The 19,577-nt window shown below is 44.9% G+C and overlaps 1 protein-coding gene across 2 annotated transcripts in view; it reads left to right on the top strand.

Annotated features, from left to right (window-relative positions):
* Positions 1-14,400, top strand: part of LOC119958145 (aquaporin-4) — a 28,343-nt gene extending 13,943 nt beyond the window's left edge. For both annotated transcript variants that reach the window (XM_038786450.1, XM_038786451.1), the window contains exons 2-5: positions 1,898-2,254; positions 4,934-5,098; positions 6,913-6,993; positions 13,290-14,400. In XM_038786450.1, coding sequence (XP_038642378.1) covers positions 1,898-2,254; positions 4,934-5,098; positions 6,913-6,993; positions 13,290-13,508 — 822 coding nt within the window. In that variant the 3' untranslated portion in view covers positions 13,509-14,400. The remainder of the gene's footprint in view (positions 1-1,897; positions 2,255-4,933; positions 5,099-6,912; positions 6,994-13,289) is intronic.
* The last annotated feature ends 5,177 nt before the right edge of the window (positions 14,401-19,577 follow it).

The following is a 19,577-nucleotide window of genomic DNA, read 5'->3' as shown; positions in this document are numbered from 1 at the left end:
CTGTAGCTCCTGAGGATAGTTTGGGAGGTTTACTTGTCATTGTTTCTGTCTGGTGCCATCGTGGCTGCTCAGCTGACAGACAGGAATTCAGTCAGAGTAGTATTTGATATTTAAACCTCACCGTGTGCACAGTGAGAGATTAAAGCTCTGTATTGATGATGGAGAATCTGCGATTTCCCTGTGACGTGCTTAAAACCTGTCTAATCAATTTCTTTATGTCTTTTGTAAAATGGCCCTGTGCTACATGTGTTCCCTTTCATGATGTTTATTACGTTGACAGAAAGAAATGAAGTCGAGAGAGAAATAGAAAGATGGCGAGAACAAACCAAGTTTGTAAAATGCAAAGAGAAAGAAAAGAGAGTGATGGAGAGAACAAAGTAGAGGCACGGTAGCACAGTGGTTAGCACAGTTGCTTCACAGCGCTAGGGTCCCAGGTTCGATTCCCGGCTTAGGTCACTGTCTGTGCGGAGTCTGCACGTTCTCCCCGTGTCTGCGTGGGTTTCCTCCGGGTGCTCCGGTTTCCTCCCACAAGTCCCAAAAGACATGCTGTTAGGTGAATTGGACATTCTGAATTCTCCCTCTGTGACCCGAACAGGCTCCGGAATGTGGCGACTAGGGGCTTTTCACAGTAACTTCATTGCAGTGTTAATGTAAGCCTACTTGTGACAATAATAAAGATTTTTTTTAAAGTAGAAACCCAGGGATATAAATTCATTTTGGGGATAGTGAATCAGCTGCCTGTTTTATAATCCAATTGGTTTTCTTTCTGACAGGCGGAGGATTTATACTGCACAATCTTTCTGATTTATCCCAGTGATATAATGAAAAGTCAAGGACATGAAAACTGCTAGTGTCTACTGGCATGGTGGGCAAGACATCTAGCTACTGCCATAGGCTCTTCAGAAAAGAGAGAGAAAGGCAGAAAGAGTAAAAAGAAAAGATAGAAACAAAACACCACTGGCTGATGTGAATTGCTGAAGCACCGGGAATAAATAGAGAACCAAGACAAAATGTTGGATTGTACAAGACAAGAATTGAAATGTTTCTCTGTAAGCTCGTGTGCGATATCTTTAAGCCGTTTTTAACTGAAATATCAACTATCCAAGATCTCACTTACTTTGCAAGATAATATCAATAATTTACTGATCAAATGCATGTTTGGGCAGAAAGGTTATTACAATCCAATTCAATCCAACAAGAAGCTTGGAGTTAACGTCGGCCTTCGGGCTTTCCATGCATAGAAATCCAGGATTTTTCCCACTAGAAGACATCTCCTGGTGTCTATGGAACATTTATGTGGGAATCTGGGGTCTGCATTGCATGATTACGGGGGGGGGAGGGGGGAGGGGGGGGGGGGGGAAGCTGCAGGCTTCATGTGATATATAAAATATCTTTTTGAGAGTCAAGTCAAAATCATTCTTGTAAGGTAGTTTGAAAGCTAAAGGCAGGGTTTTGGCTTTTGGTGGGACAGGGCAAGAGGACTAGATGAAATGAAAATGAAAATCGCTTATTGTCACGAGTAGGCTTCAATGAAGTTACTGTGAAAAGCCCCTAGTTGCCACATTCCGGCGCCTGATCTAGGCAATGACAACAATAGCAGTGGAAGTCAATGAAATGAGCGTTGAAATTAACTGTGAAAAAGTTCATCCTTCTGGCTAAATGAAGCTCCAGTTGTCTTCACGGGAAAGTTTGGTAATCACTTGGGTGGAAGGGATACAGATTATGCAGATGGCGTTAGATGAGAAAGGGTTGGAAAGAGTTTGGATAGACCTTAAACATAGGCACAGGCCAGATGTCCTGTTTCCCTGCTGTAGCATTCTATATCAGTCAATGTAACAGTTTGCAAGGAAATAAAATCGAAAGGGGAAAATGGTGACCCTGTCTTTCTTTGCCTTAGGAGTTGAGAAGTCGCAGGTTCTGGCGTTCCGTCTTGGCAGAGTTGGTTGGTTCCCTGGTCTTGGTCTCCGTTATTCTGGGGGCCTCAGCCCCTGACCAGGAAGATGGAGTTCCAGCGCTGATGCAGGTGGCTGTAGCTGCTGGATTTTCTGCTGTCAGCCTGATCCACTGCTTTGGAGAGATTAGTGGTGCCCAGGTAAACCCAGCTGTTACCCTCGCATTCCTGTGCACCAGGAAACTGGATTTTCTCCAGTTTGTGTCCTATCTTTTGGCTCAGTGTCTTGGAGCTGTGATTGGATCAGGGATAATCTACATGTCATTGCCAAATAAGTCAACATCAAGGTATTTAGTCAACATGGTGAGTCCATTTCTGTTATCGCATTTGCTATAATATTTTCCCTGTCGATTTCCAATAGAGATGCATTTCAGGGGCAGCACGGTGGCGCAGTGGTTAGCACTGCTGTCTCACAGCACCGAGTTCCCAGTTTGGATCCCGGCTCTTGGTCACTGTCCGTGTGGAGTTTGCACATTCTCCCCGTGTTTGCATGGGTTTCGCCCACACAACTCAAAGATGTGCAGGCTAGGTGGATTGGCCACGCTAAATTGCCCCTTAATTGGAAAAAATGAATTGGGTACTCTAAATTTTTTTTTTTTTTAATGCATTTCTCTAAAATGGAGAATGGAAATCAAACAATAAAACACATCAAAAAAATCAAATCACAAGGGGTATTGCAAAGAAAACTTTGTTTTTTGGGAGGTGGTTGCATTTAGTGCCTATTTCTATAGTTTTATAGCCATATATATGAAGCCATATCTAAAGAATTAAATAGCCATAAGCACTGCACTACTGTGCCCTTGTAAACTGCATTAACAGTCAATGTCTTGGGACCCCCGGGGGCAGCACGGTGGCACAGTGGTTAGCATTGCTGCCTCACGACGCTGAGGACTCGGATTCGATCCCAGCCCCGGGTCACTGTCCGTGTGGAGTTTGCACATTCTCCCCGTGTTTGCGTGGGTCTCACCCCCCACAACCCAAAGATGTGCAGGTTGGATTGGCCACTCTAAATTGCCTCTTATGTGGAAAAAACAAATTTTTGTAGCTTGGGTCCCTGACCTCCTTCCATGAAACTTTCTCCCAGTGTTTTTACTACCCATTCCTCCTCAGCCAAAAACTTCAATTAATTATTTTCCTGCTGCGTTTTCTCTATTCATTCCCCTTCCTCTCTCCTTTATGCTGCATTTAGATTTAGTTTCCAATAGCACTACCTCTTATCCACTCTCTTATACTATCATTTCTAACCCTCTCCAAATAAGAAAATGGCAGTGCCAATCGCTCCTGATTTATTGCCTTCGCTAATGTTCATGATGCGCATTTAAGCAGAAAATAGGAGCAGCGATAAAATCCCCTCGCAAATATGCCCTCAATTTCAATTAGAAAAACAAAATACCCCATCAAAAATGTCCTCAATGACACTAAACAATATAAAAGCAGTAATTTAACATGAACGCATCCACGTGGGGAGCAAAAGGGCGACATGGTAGCTCAGTGGTTCGCAGTGTTGCCTCACAGCTCCAGGGTCCCGGGTTCGATTCCAGGCTTGTGTCACTGTCTGTGCGGAGTCTGCACGTTCTCCCCGCGTCTGCATGGGTTTCCTCCGGGTGCTCCGGTTTCCTCCCACAAGTCCCGAAAGATGTGCTTGTTAAATAGATGTCGATGTACTCCCCTCCGTACCATTGAGCCTATATTGTCTCCCATGTTTCTTCTCCCAAATGCATTGCCTCACATTTCGCTGCATTGAAATTAATCTGCCAGGTGTCTGCCCATTTGGCCAACTTGTCAATGTCCCTCTGAAGTCACTCAGCATCATCCTCACAATTCACTATTCTCCCAAGCTTAGTATCATCTGCAAATTTAGAGATTTTTGCCCTCAATACTTCTCTAAATTGTTCATATAAATCAGAAAAAGCAAGGGTTGCCAACACTGAGCCCTCGGAACACCACTTTCAACTTGTCTCCAGTCTGAGAAAGCCCATCTATACCGACCCTCTTAGCTGACTTCTAATCCATGTTGCCAAGGACCCATCAATCCCAAACATTGTTCATTTACTAACCAACCTGCCATGTGGCACTGTATTCATTGAATTCAGATTCCAGCAACTGCCATGAGGGGGATTTGAACCCATGTCCCCAGAGCATTAGCCTGGGCCTCTGGAGTACTAGTTCAGTGGCATTAGCACTACACCACTGTCTTCGAACCCCCCCCCCCCCCAAACCCCCACCTTTATTTTTAAACCACAGAAGTATGCAAAACAGAAAGATGTAATTCAACTCACCTTGTCTAAAACAGAAACCAAAATCTAATCCCTTTGCCCACGTTCTCCCCAATGCCCTGTGGAACCTTCTGATTCAATGTGATCAGCCTTTCATTTCAGAGATCCAATCGTCTCTGCCTCAATATTCCAAATGCTAAAGCACGCAATGCCCCAATAACTCTCGACCAAAATAAACTTCTCCCAACCTCTCTCCTCACTGTCTTGAGGACAATTTTAAATTGAAGGCCCCTTCAACTGATTCCCCAAGCAGAGGAAATCATTTTTCCCTATTCACTGGTTCAAGTCTCTCCTCGCTAACTTTCATTTCATCATCGTAGGGAGTTTTTGCTGAACACTCCCTTTGGCTTGAATGCCCTTTCCACTTTGGGGCACACAAAACCTCACACAGTTCTCTCAATTATGGTCGAACTAATGCATTGTGCAAATTTATCATCCCTCTTTACTCTTGTGCTCTGTGTCATACTTGTAAAACCAAAAATGCAAATTCATTTCTTATGATTTTATCTATCTACACTTGCCACTTTCAGGAACATTATGCCGTGTGATTGTGTTATACATAAAATCTATGCAAAGCATTTAAATACACAGGGTCACAATCCCGCTGCCAGTGAATGGCGTCCTGCGACTGAGGGAGCGGAGATCGAGCCCACGGTTACCTTTATGCGAGTCTCAATCTCTACTGATTGTATGTGTTTCTGGGCAGATCAACAAAGATGGAAATGCTGGCCAAGCGCTTGCAATGGAGATTTTTGCCACATTCCAGCTGGTTTTTACTATATTTGCCATGGATGATCATCGCCGTAGGGAAGTGGGAGAATCCGGTAGTCTGGCAATAGCGTTCAGCCTGACAGCAGGAATCCTGGCATCGGTAAGAAACACACATATCTGCTGCTTAAACAGTGTCTTTTAAAAATTTTATTCCTTTCTCAGAGTTACAAAGTCAATGTTACCTTAAATGTTTCCTCTCTAGCGAATGACAAAGGAAAATGAGTTCTCACTACTTTTCAATGCAATAGTAATAAGTAGGCCCCATTATTTTCTGCTAATAGAAGTCAATTCCTGTAAATTCAGCACATAAGCTGTAAATGTCCATTGGAACCATAGGACGGCACGTGGCACAGTGGTTAGCACTGCTGCCTCACAGCTCCAGGGACCCGGGTTCAATCACAGCCTCGGGTCACTGACTGTGTTGAGTTTGCACTTTCTCCCCCGTGTCTGCATGGGTTTCCTCCGGGTGCTCCGGTTTCCTCCCACAGTCCAAAGATGTGCTGTTAGGTGGATTGGCCATGATGAAATGAAATGAAATGAAATAAAATGAAATTGCTTATTGTCACAAGTAGGCTTCAAATGAAGTTACTGTGAAAAGCCCCTAGTCGCCACATTCCGGCGCCTGTTCGGGGAGGCTGGTACGGGAATCATTTGCCCCTTAGTGTCCAAAAAGGTTAGGTGGGGTTACTGGGTTACGGGGATAGGGTGGAGGCATGGGCTTAAGTAGAGTGCTCTTTCAAGGGCTGGTGTAGACACGATGGACCGAATGGCCTCCTTCTGCACTGTAAATTCTACGATTCTATGACAATTCGAGACTGAGCAGATAGGAGATATGGTTTTACACCTAACTCAGCCTTAAAGGGCACTCTATGGTGGAAGGTTCGGGAATGAAAAATATCACAGTTCTAAGGTGATAAAACATATGTTTGCACTTTAAGTATGGGAACAATTCTGGGATTTTTTGGTGTTTCCTGTGCAGTCACAAAAATATATAGAATTGAATGGGTAATTTTACTAATTCATCCTCTCGCCATCGAAAGCGACAGTGTGTACAGGGCACTCCAGGCAGGCTGTCTGTTATGGACAGACCCCCCTGGGGAATGTGCATCTGAATTTGTTACATGCATTGGGACTAGGCAAACGCCACAACGGGAGCACAAGTTTTCGGTCCCTTTAGACCATAAGACCATAAGACATAGGAGCAGAATTAGGCCACTCGGCCCATCGAGTCTGCTCTGCCATTCAATCACGGCTGATATTTTCTCATCCCCATTCTCCTGCCTTCTCCCCATAACCCCTGATCCCTTATTGATCAAGAACCTATCTATCTCTGTCTTAAAGACACTCAGTGATTTGGCCGCCACAGCCTTTTGCAGCAAAGTGTTCCACAGATTCACCACCCTCTGGCTGAAGAAATTCCTCCTCATCTCTGTTTTAAAGGATCGTCCCTTTAGTCTGAGATGGTGTCCTCTGCTTCTAGTTTTTCCTACAAGTGGAAACATCCTCTCCACGTCCACTCTATCCAGGCCTCGCAGTATCCTGTAAGTTTCAATAAGGTCCCCCTAATCCTTCTAAACTCCAACAAGTACAGACCCAGAATCCTTAACCGTTCCTCATACGACAAGTTCTTCATTCCAGGGATCATTCTTGTGAACTTCCTCTGGACTCTTTCCAAGGCCCAGCACATCCTTCCTTAGATACGGGGCCCAAATTTGCTCACAATACTCCAAATGGGGTCTGACCAGAGCCTTATACAGCCTCAGAAGTACATCCCTGGTCTTGTATTCTCGCCCTCTCGACATGAATGCTAACATTGCATTTGCCTTCCTAACTGCCGACTGAACCTGCACATTAACCTTAATCCTTAGCTGAAAACCAGTGGGATTCACTGATTTATCTGCTTGTTTTCTGCAGGGTAAGTTTTCAGGAGGAAGCCTGAATCCTGCAAGATCTCTTGGACCAGCAATAATCACCGGATTCTGGGAGCACCATTGGGTAAAACAAAGGTTTTCCATGCCCACTTCATATTCATATCAGATGTATTTTCATTTGTAAACGTCTTCACTGAAGCCCTTTGGTCACTGCATCACAAAGGTTTAATACAAACCAGCAATAACTTTTCTCAAAAGGAATATAAAGAGAAAAATCCTGCATGTGTGGTTAAAGGAATTCTATGTGATAAGCACCAACGGTGGCTGCATCCTCAAATGTTCGTAGAAAAAATATTCCTATATCTTCATCTCTGAGACATGTTTGGCACGGGAAAGTAGATTTCAAATATTGAATTCAGTATGGCGGCACCAACATCTGTTTCTCAGGAATTGCTGAGACACAATAGGATAGATTTGCCCATGATGTTTCAGTGGAAACTGTGCATTGTGAGTTGTAAATTACAAACTAAAGGCTGTTCTCAGTAAAGGTGGCCACAAAGCTCTTGGATTGTCCTAAATTTCCAACTGGTTTCACAAATGTCCTTCAGGGAAGGAAAGCTGCCAAGCTCAGCTATTCTGGCCTAAATGTGACTCCAGTCCCACATCAACTTTGATGACTCTTTAACTGCCCTCGCGAAACCGAGCACTTTGTATCAAATAGAAGCAGTCCCACCATCATCTTCGAAGGCAAACTGGGGAATAGGCTTTACCAGCAATGCCCACACAGAAATCCTGACAGCAGGAGTACTGAAATGCAGCAATTAAAACTCCAGAGGTGGCAGAAGTGCAGAAAGTGAAAGTGCAGAAGGGTAAATGTGCAGAAAAGCAAACGTGCAGAAACAAACATGCAGGAAAGCAAAGGTGCAGAAGCAAACGTGCAGAAACAAACATGCAGGAAAGCAAAGGTGCAGAAGCAAACGTGCAGAAGCAAAAGCGCAGAAGCAAAAGTGTAGAACAGGGGTGGGCAAACTACGGCCCGCGGGCCGCAGGTCTTTATGCGGCCCACCAAGTCATTAAAAAAAAAAAATTTTTTTTTTTTAAATTTTTTTTAAGGTTAATGGGGGGGGGGGGGGGGGGTGTTGGGTTACTTACTGGTATAGGGTGGATACGTTGACTTGAGTAGGGTGATCATTGCTCGGCACAACGTCGAGGGCCAAAGGGCCTGTTCTGTTCTATGTTCTATATGAGGCGCCCAGAATCATAACCGGGTGAAGTAATTATTTTACTTAATATACTATGCGGCCCTTTAAAATTGTGAATTTCTGAATGTGGCCCTTGCACGGAAAAGTTTGCCCACCCCTGGTGTAGAAGCAAAAGTGCAGAAGCAAACATGCAGAAGCAAAAGTGTAGAAGCAAAAGTGCAGAAGCAAACATGCAGAAGCAAAAGCGCAGAAGCAAACATGCAGAAGCAAAAGTGCAGAAGCAAACATGCAGAAGCAAAAGTGCAGAAGCAAAAGTGCAGAAGCAAAAGCGCAGAAGCAAAAGCGCAGAAGCAAAAGCGCAGAAGCAAAAGCGCAGAAGCAAAAGCACAGAAGCAAAAGCACAGAAGCAAGAGCGCAGAAACAAATGTGCAGAAGCAAACATGCAGAAGCAAACATGCAGAAGCAAAAGTGCAAAAACAAATGTGCAGAAGCAAAAGTGCAGAAACAAACGTGCAGACAAGGAAATTTGCAGAAAAGCAAAAGTGCAGAAGCAAAAGTGCAGAAACAAACGTGCAGAAGCAAAAGTGCAGAAGCAAACGTGCAGAAGCAAAAGTGCAGAAACAAACGTGCAGAAGCAAAAGTGCAGAAGCAAATGTGCAGAAGCAAATGTGCAGAAGCAAATGTGCAGAAGCAAACGTGCAGAAGCAAAAGTGCAGAAACAAACGTGCAGAAACAAACGTGCAGACAAGGAAATTTGCAGAAAAGCAAAAGTGCAGAAGGAAACGTGCGGAAACAAACATGCAGAAAAGCAAAAGTGCAGAAGCAAACGTGCAGAAAAGCAAAAGTGCAGAAGCAAACGTGCAGAAACAAACATGCAGGAAAGCAAAGGTGCAGAAAAGCAAAAGTGCAGAAGGAAACGTGCAGAAAAGCATAATGTAGACATTAAAACACAACAGGTAAAATGCAGCAAGCGACAATCCAGGGTTCGAAAATTGAGAAAATGAAAATACAGAGCACAGCAAATAAAATTCCAGAGATCAAAATCCAGCAACACACTTTTTAAGTCCTCAGTTTTCCAAGGGCCCGCCTTTGTTGCCCACTTTCTAATAGTGAACTGAGCACACATTGGATAGCAACAAGCTTTTTCCAAGAGTGGGGGTGTCAATTACAACGGGTCACAATTTCAAGGTGAGAGGGGGAAAGTTTAAGGGAGGTGTGCGTGGAAAGTTTTTTACGCAGAGGGTGGTGGGAACGCTTTGCCAGCGGAGGTGGTAGAGGCGGACACGATAGCATCATTTAAGATGCATCTAGACAGATATATGAACGGGCGGGGAACAGAGGGAAGTAGATCCTTGGAAAATAGGCGACAGGTTTAGATAAAGGATCTGGACCGGCGCAGGCTGGGAGGGCCGAAGGGCCTGTAATTTTCTTTGTTCTTTGTTCACACAAAATATTCCTGGTGCAAAAAAATCAAATCATTAAATCTGATAAATACTCTTAATATGCACAGCAATCTGGGCTACTTTGAAGTTCACATACATTTTCTATCAGAACATTTAATTACTGTTGAAAGAGATGCCTGTAGAGATAGTAAATGCATTGGTGATCATCTTTCAAAATTGGAATGGTTCCTCCAGTTAGGAAGGTGGCAAATGGAACTCCACTATTTAAGAAATGATGGAGAGAGAAAATGGGGAACTACAGACCTATTAGACTGACATCAGTAGTCGGTAAAATGCCAGAATCTATAATCAAGGATGTGATAACAGGACACTTCAAAAATAATGTTCGGATTGGGCAGAGTCAACATGGATTTATAAAAGGGAAATCATGCTTAACAAACCTGTTGGAGTTTTCTGAAGATGTAAGTAGCAGAATAGATAAGGGAGAGTCAATGGATGTTGTATATACGATTTTCAGAAAGATTTTGATATGGTCCCACACAAGAGATTGGTAAACAAAAATAAAGCACACGGATTGTTGGGGGGGGGGGGGGGGGGGTGGTGGAATATACTGGCATGGATTGAGAATTGGTTAATGTAGGAATAAATGGGTAATTTTCAGATTGGCACACTGTGACTGGTGGGGTTTCATAAGGAACAATGCTTGCTCCTCAGGTATTCACAATCAATATCAATGATTTGGATAGGGGGATTAAAAATAAGATTTCCAAGTTTGCAGATGACACAAAACTAGGTGGAGGTGAGAGTTGTGAGGAGGATGCAAAGATGCTTCAAGAGGTGCTAAGCGAGTGGACAAAACTTTGGCAGATGGAAAATAATGTGGAGAGATGTGAGGTGGGAAGAACAGAAAGGCAGAGTATTTCATAAATGGCAAGAGGCTGGGAATTGTTCAACTTCAAAGGGATTTGGGTGTCCTTGTTCACAAGTCACTGAAAGCTAACATGCAGATACAGCAAGCAATTAAGAAGGCAAATAATGTTGTCCTTTATTGCAAGAGGATTTGAGATTAGGAGTAAAGATGTCTTACTGCAATTATATGAAGCCTTGGTAAGACCTCACGTGGAGTGTTGTGTGCTTCCCGAAGGAAAGAAATAATTTCCATAGAGGGAATACAATGAAAGTTCACTAAATTAATTCCTGGGATGGAAGGATTGGCCAATGGGGAACGATTAAATAGACTGGGCCCTTATCCTCCAGAGTTTCGAAGAATAAAAGGTAATTTCATTCAAACATAGAAACTTCTTGCAGGGTTCGACAGGGTAGATACAGGAAGGATGCTTCCCCTGGCTGAGGAGTCAAAAACCAGGGGACAGTCTCAGAATAAGGGGCAGGTTATTTAGGACTGAGATGAGGAGGAATTTCTTCACTCAGAGGCTGGTGAATCTTTGGAATTCTCTACCCCAGCAAGTTGGAGGCTCAGGCATTGAGTATATTCAAGACTGAGATTAATAGGTTTCTATATATTAAAACATCAAGGGATACGGAGATAGTGCAGGAAAATAGTGTTGAAGATCAGTCATGATCTCACTGAATGGAAGAGCGGGTTCAAAGGGATAAGTGGCCTACTCTAGCTCCGATTTCTTATGTTCTTGTGTTCTTTAACATGGCCAAACAAGTTGATTTTCAGTCTGTAAATCCTCTCAATACACTTGATGGCAGACGGTAAGAGTGGGAGAGTTTCCTGGTCGGCTATACTGCAGAAGGCAACACCAAACCACTTCAGTAATTTTCCAAACATCATCATGGACCGATCCAATGGAAGTCTATGGTTGCCACCACTCTCTTAGGGTATGGTACTGGGGGGAAGAGTTGAGATTGGAGAGGGACGACTATAATTTTCCCCATTTGTTTGGAGGAGACAAATAATTCAGGATTTCCACTCCTGATCATTATTCACTGAACTCTGCTGAAAAGTGAAAATGTGTGGACACCACGTGAGGGTAGAACTGGCTCAGCTTTGATGGGACCATGGTTAAGGAACCTCCCAGCATTTACTGTTTGGCTTCATGTGGTATGGTTGGCTACTTAGGTGAGGTGGGGGGAAGGCTACAATTACACTTGGAACTGGACCCCATCATGAGTCAGCATCTGAAGAAATAATTATTTTTTTAAAGCCTATTGGAATCAGAGAAGAATTTAATTCCGAGCTCAATATTACCAGGAAACTGGGTGGCATGTGGCGCAGTGGTTAGCACTGGGACTGCGGCACTGATGACCTGGGTTCGGCTCCTGGCCCTGGGACATTGTCCGTGTGGAGTTTGCACATTCTCCCCATGTCTGCGTGGGTTTCACCCCCACAACCCAAAGATGTGCAGGTGAGGTGCACTGGCCACGCTAAATTGTCCCTTAATTGGAGAAAAAATAATTGGGTACTATAAATTTTTTAAAAACGCATACAAACAAAAAATATTGCCAGGAAATTCCTTGGAACTCTTCCCAACCTGCCACCAGATGTTTTTTTAATACATTTATAGTACCCAATTATTTTTTTCAATTAAGGGGCAATTTAGCGTGGCCAATCCACCTACCCTGCACATCTTTGGGTTGTGGGGGTGAAACCCTCGCAGACACGGGGAGAATGTGCCAACTCCACACGGAGTGACCCGGCGCCTTGAGGCAGCAGTGCTAACCACTACACTACCGTGCCTTCTGATCACTAGACAGTTGATAGAAGTGGGACGGCACTGCTGTTTCACCGTTCCAGGGTCCCAGGTTCGATTCCTGGCTTGGCTCACTGTCTGTGCGGAGTTTGCACGTTCTCCCCGTGTCTGCGTGGGTTTCCTCCGGGTGCTCCAGTTTCCTCCCACAGTCCAAAGATGTGCAGATTAGGTGGATTGGTCATGCTAAATTGCCCTTTAGTGTCCAATACGATTAGGTGAGTTACTGGGATAGGGTGGAGGTGTGGGCTCAAGTAGGGTGCTCCATCCAAGGGCCAGTGCAGGCTCGATGGGCCAAATAGCCTTCTTCTGCACTGTAAATTCTATGATTCTTTAACTCAGTTGTTCAATGACGTCTGTCGCTCAATTTGCGCTGTCAGCAATCCCACAATGGATGGATCAAATCTAAGCTCTGCAGTCTTGCCACTTCCAATTGTGAATGGTGGTAGACAATTAAACAACTCACTGGCAGGGGAGGATCCACAAATATCCCCATCCTCAATGATGGAGGAGCCCAGCACATCTGTGTAAAAGACAAGGCTGAGGCATTCGCAATAATCTTCAGCCAGAAGTGCTGAGTGGATGATCCATCTCGGTCTCCCTGAAGTCCCCAGCATCACAGATGTGATTTGATTCAGTCCCCGTGATATCAAGAAACTGCTGAAGGCACTTAATACAGTAAAGGTTTTGGGCCCTGACAATATTCCAGCAATAGTACTGAAGACTTGTGCTCCGGGACCTGCTGTGGCCCTACCCAAGCTGTTCCAGTACAGCTACAACACTGGCATCTACCCAGCAATATGGAAAATTGCCCAGGTATGTCCTGTACACAAGAAGTTAGACAAATCCAATCTGGCCAATTGCTACCCCATCAATCTATTGTTGATCATCAGCAAAGTGATGGAAGGTGTTGTTGAGAGTACTAGAAAACGGCACTTACTCCACAATAACCTGCTCACTGACACTCAGTTTGGGTTCAGCCTGGGCCACCCACTTCCCAAGGATGAATAGAAAAAGGATTAAGTGCCATAGATATGTCACCACATAAAATAATGAGTGCTAATGTTAATTGGAACTTTCTATTCCTTGTTCTTGCAGGTGTACTGGATTGGCCCTATCCTTGGTGCTGTTCTTGGTGGTATTTCTTACGAGTTCTTTTTTGCCTCCAGCGCCTCCCAAGAAAAGCTCATTGCCTGTATCACCTGCAAAGATATTGAGATTGTGGAAACCGCCAGTGTGTCCCGTTCATCATTACTGACAGTAACGCAGTCTGCAATGCGAGCAAAGCAGACTGCAAAAGTGCAGGACCACAGTTAAAGTTAACATTGCACATTGGTTTTACTGACCTATATAGATAGCCTGGATTACTTTCTTGAATGTGTGCTAGAGACATTTGTCGCAAATAGTAACAATTAGTGTTAGCACCCCTGGTGGTTCTGTTTGTGAGTGCACAGGTTAGAGTGGTCCTGATGTGGCACAATTCAGTAAGCCCCAAGTTTAAAACCACCAGTGCATGCTGAGTTAGTTGATTTCACAAGGGTACCATGTGGGGCATCGCTATTATGATCAGGGCCTTTGGTTAAGTAGGACAGCCAGGTTCTTACTCCAGTTCATTGGAAAGTATAGATATGAACATCAGCCGGGCTGAGATACCGCCATGGTTGAATGTTCCACTAACATTGAGCACTGGCTCTTCTAGCCTCGCCCAACAATGCAAAGTCAGTTCGGTTAAATATTTTTCTGGAGGCTGCACAGAACTATGCCCCAGCACCAATGGAACCAAATCCCAACAAGAGTTCTACATTTACAGCAGGAAATAAAAATTGGGTGGCGAGTGAATGGAAGCTCATTTTCCTTTATGGATCTCATCAGATTTATGATTTGCTTTTGGCATGGGCAGTGGGAGATATAAGCTGTCAAAGAGAACAGTTTCTGTTGAAAACCCTTCAGAACACAACAGGAAACTCCAGAAAATAATAGCAATTAAAGAAGAAAATAAATCTGTGGAAGCCAATTAATGTTAATATTCACGACAAGGTCTATTTATTATTTTGTATTACTTGATGCGTTGGTTAACCTTAACACAGCTACTGTAAACATATTCTGTTGTGTGATTGCTGTTCCTTTACTGATTCCTATATTTTTTGTCAGCAAAAGTTTCAGTAAAAATCTAAAGTCTCACTCAGTTCCTCTGGTCCTGTAACTTATAACTAAAAACAGAAAATGTTGACAAAGGCAGCACAGTGGCACAGTGGGTTAGCCCTGTTGCCTCACGGCGCCGAGGTCCCAGGTTCGATCCCGGCTCTGGGTCACTGTCTGTGTGGAGTTTGCACATTCTCCCCATGTTTGAGTGGGTTTCACTCCCACAACCCAAAAATGTGCAGGTTAGGTGAATTGGCCACGCTAATTTGCCCCTTAATTGGAAAAAAATAATAATTGGGTCCTCTAAATTTATTTTTAGAGGGTGAGACACACGCAGACACGGGGAGAATGTGCAAACTCCACAGGGACAGTGACCCAGAGCCGGGATTCGAACCCGGGTCCTCAGCACCGCAGTTCCAGTGCTAACCACTGCGCCACGTGTCGCCCAGTGTTTCCTTTTAACAAAATTACAAATGTACTATAAGTGGGCAATTTCTTTGTAATAATTGGGCCAGATTCCACTGCGGTATACATTTGCAACCCCAGACACTATGGGACATTCCAAAATTTGTTCACATTTATTTCAACACAAACCTGTTCAATCTTATTAACAATCTCTATATCAAAATTGTCTTCAACAGCCTTAAAGTGAAGAGCAACAATTATTCACAGTGCATCTTGCCCATAATGGTCATTTGTATAGCAGTTCTGATATCCTTTGGCTGCTTAATAAGGTGTGATGCAATCTCATAATTGTCCCAAGTTCTCTTGAAACCTTTCCAAATGTTAGCGAGATTACTGACCATCTCTCGCTTTGCAGGAAACGGTACATTATGAGTAATAGATGTCCAATGGCTTACATTCTCATGTTTAAAGCTTTATTTTTTTGAATTTTAAATGATACCCCAGCTAATCAGAGAATGGTTCCACCACAGGAGGAAGCCTCTTGCCTTATTTTGCCTGTGCTGCCCTCTGCAAGAAAGACTCACCGAATCACATTCCACTGCTTTTTCCCATAGCCAGATAATTATCCAAATCTTTCTTGATTGTCTCGTTTAAACCTGCCCCACCACACTCTCGACCAGTGCATTCCAGATCCTAACCACTTGCTGCTGTTGTACCTCATGTCGCCGTCACTGCTTTTAACAGTCACTTCAAATCTGTGTCCTCTAGTTCTTGATCCTTCCGCCAATGGGAACAATTTCACCCGGTCTGCAGTCTAGACCCCTCATAATTTTGAACACCTTGACGAAATCTCTACTTAATCTTCTCTTCTCCAAGGACAGCAGCTTCAGCTTCTCCAATCTATTTACGTAACTGAAGTTCCTCACCTTGAGAACCATTCTTGTGAATTTTTTGCCACTCTCTAATGCTGTTACATTAACGCAACCGGTCCACATGCGGGGTCTCCAAATTTACTACCCTCCATTCCCTCTGTGGGGACCATCACAGCACAAACCCCAATTTGTTAAATTCCAGATGGAATACCCCCTTCCTTTTCAGCTGTGGCTTTGCTGACTTGGCTACTTACAGCAATGAGAGAGTGAGCAAGACTTTGATTTTACCTGTCAGAGCAGGGGTGACTGCTGCTGTCTTTCCTTGCTTCTGTGTCTCACACACTCTGACACACCCAGCACTCATCTACACTGACCAAAATTGCAGCTGGCTTTTTATCCCAGTCTCCTGTATTCCGATAAAAGGGAGAACTCACAAAAAATCTGGCACTTAACTCACAGGATACGATTCCTGCTCAGAGGATAATCAACTTCCATTGTCTCCACAGGGGATTACAGTCAGTTGCTTTCTGCCTTCGATATGTCCCTGTCTGGGAAAAGGGTGTGATATTCCATTGCCTCTTGGGACACAGTATCATCCACACAAGAAAATCTCAGTCACTGAATTTACATTCTCAGAATTTACATCCTCAGCCAGCTTTGGCCTGGATGTCCATTTTTTAAAAAAACATCTTATTTAAAAGTTCAATATTTTGGGGTTTTGCTCTATCGCCATGAAAACATCCTTCCTAAAGTGTGGTGCCCTGAACTAGACACAGCTGAGACCAAAACAGTGTTTTAAACAAGTTTATCAAAACTTCCTTGCTTTTGTACTCTATGATTTCTCAATCTGCCCAGCTGCCTTCAATGATTTCTGCACATAAATCCCCATCTCTTGCAGCCCCATTAGTATTGTCCCCTTTGGGACTCCTGGTGGTGCAATGTAAGGAGAGGACACACACGAGGTAGCTCCCGCTGGAAAACTGTTTTTTTACCCTCGTCTCTGGCACCACAAACCCCCTACTTTCCAAAAACTTCATAATTTAGTGAAATAGAACTTCACCCTTATGCAGGAGAGACAAAACTAAGAAGGAATCAGGCCGAAATCTGTCGACAGGTTCTGAGACCTGGCAGGATTCTTCTGGAAGGTGGCAGGGGTGGGTCCTCCTTTTCCTTTTCTGACCACTCCACTAACGGCCGAGGATCTCGTTAGTATTTTAGCGAACGGACTAGAGAAATACCATCAAAGAGGAGGGAGTGGCCTGATGAGTCCTCAACATCGACTCTGGCCCCATGAAGTCTCGGGGCTTCAGGTTAAACATGGGCAAGGAAACCTCCTGCTGATTACCACGTACCGGCCACCATCTGCTGATGAATAATAATAATAATAATCGCTTATTGTCACAAGTAGGCTTCAATGAAGTTACTGTGAAAAGCCCCTAGTTGCCACATTCCGGCGCCTGTTCGGGGAGGCTGGTACGGGAATTGAACCCGCGCTGCTGGCCTTGTTCTGCATTACAAGCCAGCTGTTTAGCCCGCTGTGCTAAACCAGCCCCCATCATGAATCGGTACTCCTCCATGTTGAACATCATTGGGAGGAAGCACAGAGGGTGGCAAGGGTGCAAAATGTACTCTGGGTGGGGGACTTTGATGTCCATCGCCAAGAGTGGCTCTGTAACGCCACCACAGACCAAGCTGGCCGGGTCCTAAAGGACAATAGCTGCTAGACTGGGACTGCAGCAGGTGGTGAGAGAACCAACAAGAGGGAAGAACATACTTGACCTCATCCTCACTAACCTGCCTGCTGCAGATGCATCTGTCCATATCAGTATCGGTAACAGTGGCCACCGCACAGTCCTTGTGGACAAAAAGTTCTGTCTTCACATTGAGGATACCCTCCATCGTGTTGTGCGGCACTACTATTGTGAATGATGGAGGACAATTAAACAACTCAGTGGAGGAGGAGGCTCCACAAATATCCACATCCTCAATAATGGAGGAGCCCAGCACATCTGTGCTAAAGACACGGCTGAGGAATTCGCAACAATCTTCAGCCAGAAGTGCCGAGTGGATGCTCCATCTTGGTCTCCTCCGGAGGTCCCCAGCGTCACGATGTCAGTCTTCAGCCAATACGGTTCATTCCACGTGATATCAAGAAACGGCTAATGGCACTGGAGACAGCAAAGGCTCTGGGCCCTGACAATATCCCGGCAATAGGACTGAAGACTAGTGCTCCAGAACTTGCCGCTCTCCTGGCCAAGCTGTTCCAGTACAGCTACAACACTGGCATCTACCCAGCAATGTGGAAAATTGCCCAGGGGTGTCCTGTACACAACAAACAGGACAAATCCAACCTTGCCAATTCCCACCCTATCAGTCTGCTCTCCATCATCAGCAAAGTGATGCTAGGAGACATCAACAGAGCTATCAAGCGGCACTTACTCAGCAATAACCAGCTCACGGACGCTCAGTTTGGGTTCCGCCAGGGTCACTCAGCTCCTGACCTCATTACAGCCTTGGTTCAAACATGGACAAAAGAGCTGAATGCCAGAGGTGAGGTGAGAGTGACTGCATTTGACCGAGTGTGGTATCAAGGAGCCCGAGCTAAACTGGAGTCAATGGGAATCAGGGGGAAACTCTCCGCTGGTTGGAGTCATTCCCGGCACAAAGGAAGATGGTTGTGGTGGTTGGAGGTCAATCATCTCAGCTCCAGTACATCACTGCAGTAGTTCCTCAGGGGAGTGCCAAGGCCCAACCATCTTCTGCTGCTTCATCAATGACCTCCCTTCCATTATAAGGTCAGAAGTGGGGATGTTTGCGGATGACTGCACAATGTTCAGTATCATTCCCGACTCCTCAGATAATGAAGCAGTCCATGTCCAAATGCAGCAAGACCTGGACAATATCCTGCTTCGGCTGACAAGTGGCAAGTTACATTCGCGCCACACAAGTGCCAGGCAATGAACATCTCCTGCAAGAGAGGATCCAACCATCGCCCCTTGGCATTCAATGGCATTACCATCGCTGAATCCCCTACAATCAACGTCCTGGGGGTTACCATTGATCAGAAACTGAACTGGACCCAGCCATATAAATACTGTGGCTACCAGAGCAGGTCAGAGGCTGGGAATCCTATGGCGAATAATTCACCTCCTGACTCCCCAAAGCCTGTCCACCATCTACAAGGCACAAGTCAGGAGTGTGATGGAATACTCTCCACTTGCCTGGATGAGTGCAGCTCCCATAACACTCAAGAAGCTCAACACCATCCGGAACAAAGCAGCCCCGCTTGATTGTTCCCCCTTCCACAAATATTCAAACCCTCCACCGACCAACAGTGGCAGCCGTGTGTACCATCTACAAGATGCACTGCAGGAACTCACCAAGGCTCCTTAGGCAGCACCTTCCAAACCCACGACCACTACCGTCTAGAAGAACAAGGGCAGCAGATACCTGGGAACCCCACCACCTGGAGGTTCCCCTCCAAGTCACTCACCATCCTGACTTGAAAATATATCGGCCGTTCCTTCACTGTCGCTGGGGCAACATCCTGGAACTCCCTCCCTAACAGCACAGTAGCAGTACCTACACCTCAAGGACTGCAGCGGTTCAAGAAGGTAGCTCACCACCACCTTATGAAGGGCAACTAGGGATGGGCAATAAATGCTGATCTAACCAACGACCCCCACATCCCGTAAATGAATTTTTAAAAAAATGAGCGGCATTAACAGACCACAGTGATCGGATCGTCTCTCTGGAGGCCGACCTTAATTTGGTGGTTGGATGTAATGTCATTGAAGACCACAGTGAATGGCCTGGAAAATATGATCAGGAGGCAGGATATTTGCATTGTAAAATTGCTGGAAGGGATGGAGGGCCACACCCCTACTGAATATTTTACGGGCATGTTTTGCAAGTTGGTTGGTACGGGTGTGTTCACATACCCGCCCCAGAATTAGATCGGGTCCGT

Source organism: Scyliorhinus canicula, chromosome 28 (assembly GCF_902713615.1).
Source record: "Scyliorhinus canicula chromosome 28, sScyCan1.1, whole genome shotgun sequence".
Taxonomy (NCBI): domain Eukaryota; kingdom Metazoa; phylum Chordata; class Chondrichthyes; order Carcharhiniformes; family Scyliorhinidae; genus Scyliorhinus; species Scyliorhinus canicula.
Note: the sequence above shows the minus strand (reverse complement) of the source record. Positions and strands in the feature narration are given on the sequence as shown.